At 40.5% G+C, this 8,546-nt stretch overlaps 1 protein-coding gene across 1 annotated transcript; it reads left to right on the forward strand.

Moving 5' to 3' along the window:
• The first annotated feature begins 576 nt into the window (after positions 1 to 576).
• On the forward strand, positions 577 to 8,199 carry LOC116258632 (probable pectin methyltransferase QUA2). The gene is made up of 9 exons (XM_031635889.2): positions 577 to 1,143; positions 1,269 to 2,034; positions 2,343 to 2,475; positions 2,804 to 3,044; positions 3,478 to 3,703; positions 3,845 to 4,020; positions 4,160 to 4,463; positions 4,989 to 5,127; positions 7,661 to 8,199. The coding sequence occupies exons 2-9, from the start codon at positions 1,277 to 1,279 to the stop codon at positions 7,820 to 7,822; spliced, it is 2,139 nt and encodes a 712-aa protein (XP_031491749.1). The 5' UTR covers positions 577 to 1,143; positions 1,269 to 1,276; the 3' UTR covers positions 7,823 to 8,199.
• The last annotated feature ends 347 nt before the right edge of the window (positions 8,200 to 8,546 follow it).

Here is an 8,546-nt window from a genome sequence, read left to right on the forward strand (position 1 = left end):
CTACACTGATATTTTGAAACAAATCTATGAACACATATATGAGGGGAATAGATATATACAAATGCAAAATGAATAGAGAATTAGTTACGCACGTAGCCCTAGTTCTTGACAAGAAGAGCTGGTTCTGTTCAACTTTCTAATCGGGCTTGCGTTCGGCGAATGGCCTAAGAAATACGTGACTTCTGGCGAAACAACATCTAGTTGGTGGACAGATCTTCAGCCCTAATCCACAGCCATGGCTGCCGTCTCGGGTATACTTTCTATCTTTAGCATAGGACATCAAGACTTCATTTAACTGAAAAATTCAGTAACTCCGCATTATAAAATTCTGAATAAAAAGGTGGGTCTGTAACGTTTTCGACCATGGCATAAATAGATCTACCGCCTAAGATCAAGTCGGAAAGCACCTCCAAAACCATGAGATCTAGTACATAGAATCGCCCCCAGCAAACATATCCCCGGCCATTAAAATCATTTAAATCACGGATAGCGGCGGCCATGCAAAGCCTAACCCCTTCTTGGACTCAACCGCACTTGGGTAGTCCGATCCCCACCGAGGCCCGCGTTTTGGCCTACTTTTAGGCACAAACACATGGCCTTGTTTGTTATATAATGCAGGCCGGGGGTGCTTTTATCTTGCTTGATTGACGGGGATAACTCCCTCGCTCTTTCTCTTGCTCTCTCTCTCTCTCGCACGCTCAATCAGAGACACTCGGAAAGCAGAATCCGGAAGAACATTGCTAGTATCGTCCTCTGATTCAAGATTCGATCTTCGATTGTGATTTTGATACATCCGTTTCGGCATTTCCGATCTTCTTTTCGTTACTGCGAGAGAATTATAGAGGGAGGTTTGGTTATTACTGTGGTAGCAAGGGCGGCTCTATGTTTCTTCCTTACTTTGCCTTCTGTTTCATCATTTGAAAGAATTATTGGGGTGGCGGATTTGGAATTTAAAGTGGGCTCTGAACCACCGACTCCTAGAGGGGTTACTATGGTTTACTGATGCATCAGAGTGTGGTGGTGAATCTGCTCAGGGGTGGAGCAGCGGTAGAACCTCATCATACTGTTCAACTACGAAAGCTCTGCTGCTTCTCCGTAAAGCGTTCCTGTGATTTGGGCACACACGTTTTTTACCGGAAAGAGGTAAAGGCGCGTGGTTTGCTTGCCCTGTTTCTATGTTTTCTTGTTTCAGAATGTTGGTGGTCTGCAGATCACAGATTGATTTTCAAGGGAAGATGAGTTTCTTGGGTTTCGTCGGTTTTTTGCAGGTGGGAGGATGTCTCGGCCTCTTCAGCGGGGCAGCCGGCGGGTCTCCGATTGCGGGGATCCGAGCAATTCGCAGACGATGGACAGAGGCGAGAAGGAGGTCATGCAGAGGGCTCGATCCTTGGGTGGTCCTCTCGAGATCGCGTCTCTGTTGAAGTTTTGGAGCAGGCGTAGTAGCTTGCCTGTTGGTGGCGACGACGATCACGGGAAGGCGAATTTGAAGGCGTTTGCGGAAGGGAACGGCGTTGGATCTGATCTGAAGGATTTGCCGTTGCCGCCGAATGCGCCTCGCGGCCGGCACAGCTTGTTCCTCCAAATTCTTAAATCTGGTCTCGTCTTGCTCATTCTTCTTGCTCTTTGTGGTTCCTTTTGGTGGACGTTCACGATTTCGTCTTCATCGTCGTCGTCCTCGAGCTCCATTGGTTACAGAGGTTATAGGCGGCTTCAAGAACAAGTCATGGAGGATTTTTCAGATATTGGAGTTCTCTCACTTGGGCTAGCTAAGATAAGAGAACTGGAGTTTTGCCCTCCGGAATTAGAAGACTACGTTCCCTGTTTCAATGCTACCGGAAGCTCGGAAGAAGGATCTGCAGAGGCCGAGCAGTATGAAAGAAAATGCGATCCGAAGTCAAAGAACAACTGCTTGATCCTCCCACCAAAGGATTACAGGGTGCCACTGAGGTGGCCTACTGGGAGAGATGTGATATGGAGCATGAATGTAAAAATTACACCCGAGGAGGTCGTTTCATCTGGTAGCTTGACGAAAAGGTGAGTCTGATCCTTTTTTCTAACAGTTGTTGACTTGTTCTTCTTCTTTTCTCTTTTATGTTTGACAGTCAATATTGATGAATATCAATTCGTTAGTGAAACAACTAGAATATGTAATTTATTAATTGCTGAGACAAAAAGGGGATATTTTCTTATTCTTCATTGTTTTCTGCTCTTTGTCTTCGGTCGCATTATAATATTTCATAATCTTCTGCTTGTATCAAAGAAATATATGGTTAATGGTTTCAATTTGCCTTGAGTAAGGTTGTTATCCTAAATCTGAACAGTGGTGTCTCCTGTATCTCCAGAATGATGATGTTGGAGGATAACCAGTTCTCGTTCCGATCTGAAACTCCTTTTGTCGATGGTGTTGAAGATTACTCACATCAAATAGCGGAAATGATTGGGTTGCCAAACGAAGCTTACTTTGTTGGTGCTGGTGTAAGTGTGATTTATCCGTTGTGTTGAAACCTTCGAGATCTGCCCATTTCAGAAAAAGACCTTTATACTCCTAAACATGAAAATTGTCCAATTGCAATTGAGATGTGTGTTATGTTGTTCCTTTAGTAGCTTCATTTCATGCTTCTGGTTCGATAAATGTTTTTTCCTTGTGTTGGAGGAGTAGATCAATGGAAAATGGTATTTGTCAATTGCTTCCTGTCTGCTAGGGTTCAGTTGAAAATGAATTGGAAATGCATGTGTTTTCCTTGTTAAGGTCATAATCATGCCTTTCATTGGCTTATTCTGTCTCCTTATGTTCATCTTGCAGGTTAGAACTGTTTTGGATATAGGATGTGGTTATGGCAGCTTTGGTGCACATCTCTTTTCAAAGCAGTTATTGACTATGTGCATTGCAAATTATGAGGCCTCTGGAAGTCAGGTTCAGCTAACACTTGAACGAGGTCTTCCAGCAATGATTGGTTCTTTTGGTTCAAAGCAACTGCCTTATCCATATCTTTCATTTGACATGGTCCATTGTGCAAGATGTGGAGTGGATTGGAGTCTGAAAGGTATTATTCTGATCATTCTCTATAGATTGTTCATTGAAAGCAAGGTAGACACTTTTCATGACTTCGCATGGTATTGCTATATCCGTCGTTCTGTACATGGGCATACTTATGTTAAAAACTTAAAACTATGTGGTTTGTCCAAAATTTCTATCGAAGCATGTACGCACTTTTGCATTTTAAAATTCCCAACCAAGTTGCATTTGTATGCATGGCTAGGCTTGGGAATGTAGTGAAGGCTATTGCTCATAATGTGTTCCGTGATTTCTTTTCTATAATTCCATACAAGCAGCGGAGTGCATATAAAGCTGTCTTGAATTGGCCAAGTTCCCAGGTGCCACTACCTGCTTCATTGGTCTAGTTTTACAGGACTTTGCCATTCAAAGGATTCAGGACGAGGAGAGTTCAGGGTCTTGATGGTCCTTGTTTTGTGCAGGTGGTGTTTTCCTTATTGAGGCTGATAGAGTTTTGAGGCCTGGTGGCTACTTTGTCTGGACTTCACCAATTACAAATACTCACAGATCAGTGCGAAACAAAGAGAACTTGAAAAAATGGAATTATATTCGTAATTTTGCTTCCAACCTGTGCTGGGAGCTTCTCTCACAACAAGAAGAAACTGCTGTGTGGAAAAAGACAAACAAGAGGGATTGCTACACCTCTCGGTATGGAGCAGGAAAATTTATTTTTTAGTAATTTATCTTCTTCACATCTTTAATTAGAAAATAAAGATGTGCTAAAATAAGTTGCTGTAGTGCTGCTCCTTGTGTTGCTATTTGACAAGTGACTATGACTTTACTTTACAGGGAAATTGGTACACGGCCTTCTATCTGCACCAAGGGTCATGATATTGAATATCCATATTATCGATCACTTGTCTCCTGTATAGGTGGAACTCAGAGTTCCCGGTGGATTCCTATTGAAGAACGTACTACCTGGCCATCTCGTGCTAAACTGAATTCCACGGAACTTTCTCTACATGGTATGAGTTCGTGTTACACGAAGACTGCTATTAATAATAATAATTAAATGCAATACAGACAGAAAGGCCATGGTCTAGCTGTAATATTTGTCTGAGTTCTTTCTGTTTATTTGTTGGTAACAATATTTTTTCACAATAGGTGCACGCAGAGATGAGTTTGATGAAGATGACGTACACTGGAAATCAACAGTCCGCAATTACTGGTCTCTTCTGTCGCCTCTCATATTCTCAGATCATCCAAAGAGGCCCGGAGATGAGGATCCTTCTCCGCCTTATAACATGCTTCGAAATGTAATGGACATGAATGCTCGTTTTGGAGGATTTAATGCTGCATTGCTGGACTCTGGAAAATCTGTGTGGGTCATGAATGTGGTCCCTGTTGCAAATCCGAATTATCTTCCTCTCATCTTAGACAGAGGATTCATTGGTGTTCTACATGACTGGTATGTAAGATAATTTCTTTGATATTTCTGAACACTATAGAACTATGTGCGTAGTACCACCCAAAGGAACATAACTAGTTTTTCTGTTCTCTATGTCTGTTGCTGGCCAAAGTACCATTAACACCCCTGATCTCCTGTATTCTTTGATGTTCATAAGGAGACTAATTTCCTGCCATGACTTCATCGTCGGATGTTTAGTCTCATTCTTGTTCAACTTCTTTTAAGTTGTTAATGGTGTATATTTCTTTCTCAAAGCTGGATCCATCTTGAGATAGTTTTCACTTTTTATTTTATTTTTTAATGATTTTTTATGGATTGCTGCCTCTGAACTTGGTTGGGTGCATTGAAACTGTTAGGACTTAGGAGCTCTATTATGCTTATATAATGTCTTGACCAAAATCCCGCCACGAAGCAGTGGGCTTCCACTGACATTTCTGGACCTCATTATTTAGCAAAGGCCACTTATGTTTTGATCATCTGTAAAGGTTTACTTTTTTTTTTTTTCTAATTGTGTTTACTGTTTAGGTGTGAAGCATTTCCGACATACCCTAGAACCTATGATATGTTGCATGTGGATGGCCTGTTTTCACTTGAAAGTGTGCTCCAACACAGATGCACTGTATTTGACATATTCTTGGAGATGGACCGCATCCTTCGGCCGGAGGTAGTTTTCTTGATCAGCTCTTCTGTTATTCATAAATAGCTGTTTTTGCATTGATTTGTTAAGATTTTAGCAACCATATAGTCTGAAAGGAATGTGCTTTGGACATGCAGTTGACTAGCATATTTACTTTTTGCTTTCGTGTGATTACTGGAACACAGAGTGCTACTGTAACTGTGCTGAATTCTTAATTTCCGTTCAATAGTTATCTCATTTTATCATATCTATTCCTTGTCTAGATGCTCATGAATATTTTATAATGTCAATGTATCAGCTTTAGCATCCTTGCTTTCCTGTAATTGCAATTGGACAAAGACTCTTGATGACATGGCTAGGGGCTAGGCTCTTTTTTACCCCTCAGGGTACGGGTTCTGTACGCCTGCTTTTTACAACAGAAATTTTGTGTTCAAAACAGAGATGCATGTGTTCAAGATTATATATATATATATATATATATATAAGGCTGCTTTAACATCCTTGCATTCCTGCAATTGCAATTGACTGAAGATTCTTGGCGACAGGGCTAGGGACTAGGTTCATTTCTACACCTTAAGAAGAAGGTTCAAGAGGTCCTGTTCTCTTGCAAGTTTTTGGTTTGTAATCTAAAGAAATTTGGAGTTCAAAACAGAGACACGTGTTGGAGACTCATGCACACAGGCTCAAATAATAGTGTTATTATCTAATCTCTAGGAAAAGAATGTGGTAAAACTTAAAAGGAGAAAATGTGGAAGAATCTGTAACAAATCATATTCTTCCTGCAGGCATGGTACTGTACTTTGTTGCATCAGTTTCAACGTGGCACTCATTGCTTGTCTGTACCAATATTGTTTTATTAGAAACTGGGATTCTTTTGAGAAACTCAGAAATTCTATACATAGCTCTTTGGGGAAGGAAAACAAAAAATAAGGTGCAGTAATTGTCAGTAAACTGGAAAATAAAACCATGTTCCCTATCTATCACAAGAATTTTTTTGCTGCATCCATTTTTTGAGCAGCTTGTACACTGCCAGGTGTTCCAGATGGAGCCAATCTTCTTTCTTCTGTATAGCATCAGGAGAAAATAAATACTTATGTCTAGTACACGCACACTATGTGTATGTGTATGTGTTTGTGTGGATAGATATACACGCACGTCAAAACTATTTGAACTTTCTGGAGAACCAAAACTATTTGAACTTTGGAAAAGGATAGTCGCATGCATTTGTAAATATTTCCAACTGAAATTACTTATATGCTTGCTGGTGGTTAGTTTTGCCTTTCTTCTTTGAAAGGACATGATCCTGGACCATTATTCCTTCAGTAGACAGAGGCGCAAGTATGATAATCTCAACCTTGTATGCAAGATAGGCCTGTCTCAGAGATTATGATCACTGAAAGTTTTGATTCTAGGCTCTGCCAGATTTATCTTACCTCCAATCATCTACTAATTTTAGTACGGGTTTCTACTTTGAATTGCCTTTTAGCCTCTTGAAGAGCTCGAAGGCTGTCGAACTTCTAGTTGTTCATGCCAGCTTTGAAGTCACATTTCAAGGAAACCTTCTTGTTGCAACTATTGTGTTAGCTCTTACACACTTAGTCTCATTTCTATTCTGTCTGTTCATCTCTTTCCTTCTTATGGGTTGGTGGATTATCACTTGCAAAAGAACTGATGTGCTGATGCCATACATGTTTTCATATGCCTTTTTTCTCCTGTGAAAAATCCATGGTTCCACTTTAGCAGGCTATGTATTCTTCGCTGACTACATCTATGGGTGATGGGAATAACAGCTTCAGAAAAGTAAAAGCTGTTGCCAAGAACTATGAGCTGTGTTGCTTTAAAATATTCAAGCCAAAAATCAAATGGTTCCCACATACTTGAAGTATTAGCACCTTTGGTGACTCCCTTCTGTTATCCCTGCACACAACCACCTTGATTCATATCCTGTTCTTCAGTTAGCTAATTTTGTAGTGCTACTAACAAAAATGTTATCCAATAAGCGTCTTACTACTATACACATTAATTGGAGGTAAGATGCACTTCTTCATTACTCGGTGTCAATCTTTGACAGCTAGGACAATCCCAGTATATAATTTAATGGCCAACTGATATGGTAACAAGTCGTTCCTCAATTCCCTTTCTAATTGCATATTCCCGGTTTGCTAATTAGAGCGATTTTTTATTCTTATAGTTGATAGGCATGAACAACTGTGTGGCTTATTAAACATGCTATCCTCCTCCTGGTATGCTGTTTTGTCTTCTTGAAATGGTTGTGGACAAAGTTCAGAATACTGGACGTCTCCATACCTGCAGCTTCCTTCGTCTCCAGAGGGTTGTTTTGAATTATTGTAGAAAAATCTAATGGTTCGTTTAATCAAAACTTATTTAATTTGTTTCTGGACGATTTTTTGTTGGAGAAGAAGCTCAAGTAGTTTGCTTATCTGCATATTCTTAGGTATTTCTAAATGCTGAACTCTTTGTTGTATCCGCGTCAATGTTTCCACCTTTGCTTTACTGGCCTAGTAGATAAAATGCTAACTGATTTGTCTTTCATGTCCAGGGGTGGGTGGTCCTCCATGACAAGTCTTCTAACATTGATATTGCTAGATCTCTTGCCACACAGATGAAGTGGGATGCTCGTGTTGTAGAGATAGCTAGTAATAATGAAGAGCGGCTCCTCATTTGCCAAAAGCCTTTGATTAAGAAACTGCCGTGGTCTTGAAGTCTTTTGCATATTTATTTGTTTTCTTTCTAAACATTTTGGGCAAGATAGAAAAAATCATATGCCATCGTAGTTAAACATCATAAAGTTCCACCAACGATGAAAGCTGGGAAGCACAGAGAAGAAAGAAGGAAGGACTTGACCGGGACAGATTTGAAGACATTTCGGTGGACGCGACTCGGAACCCGAGGAACCGTAAGGTGTCCTCTGGAGTGTAACATGAGCTGTTGAAAGAGCATGAGAAAGGGTACTGGGTACTGTAATCTTTCATTTTACAAGGGTACAGGAAGCTCTTGATAGATTATCAGATTCTTATCAAAGTCACTGAATAAGGAACAATGTAGTAAATTCATATGTTAATGAATGATATTCGTGTACGCCATCTTGTCTCCTCTCCTTTTTTGTCAGGCTTTGGTTACGTGCCTCTCAAACCCCGAACAGTTTCAGACGACAGAGCCGATAAAATGGAAATTCATTAACAAAATTAAGTGAGGACAGCATAAAAAAATCAGCAAAAAAAAGAAAGCGAAGTTAACAAAGAAGCTACTAATCAAAGAAAAAAACAATGGTTTCACACGAGAGAGAGAGAGGGAGGTGAGTGTCCAAAAGCGTGTAAATGCCTGTTGTGGTGAGGATGGAGGGTGGGCGAGGTTGCGCTGAATGGTTTCATCAGTACCTTTTCTTTTGATGAAGCAGATAGGTATTCTGACGAAGGATTCACGCG

Source organism: Nymphaea colorata, chromosome 8 (genome assembly GCF_008831285.2).
Source record: "Nymphaea colorata isolate Beijing-Zhang1983 chromosome 8, ASM883128v2, whole genome shotgun sequence".
In the NCBI taxonomy this organism is placed as follows: domain Eukaryota; kingdom Viridiplantae; phylum Streptophyta; class Magnoliopsida; order Nymphaeales; family Nymphaeaceae; genus Nymphaea; species Nymphaea colorata.

Coding starts and splice junctions, on each gene's coding strand:
- LOC116258632 (XM_031635889.2), top strand. CDS start 1,277: ATGTCTCGGCCTCTTCAGCGGGGCAGCCGGCGGGTCTCCGATTGCGGG. Junction 2,476..2,803: donor CTTACTTTGTTGGTGCTGGT/GTAAGTGTGATT, acceptor TTCATCTTGCAG/GTTAGAACTGTTTTGGATAT. Junction 3,045..3,477: donor AGTGGATTGGAGTCTGAAAG/GTATTATTCTGA, acceptor TGTTTTGTGCAG/GTGGTGTTTTCCTTATTGAG.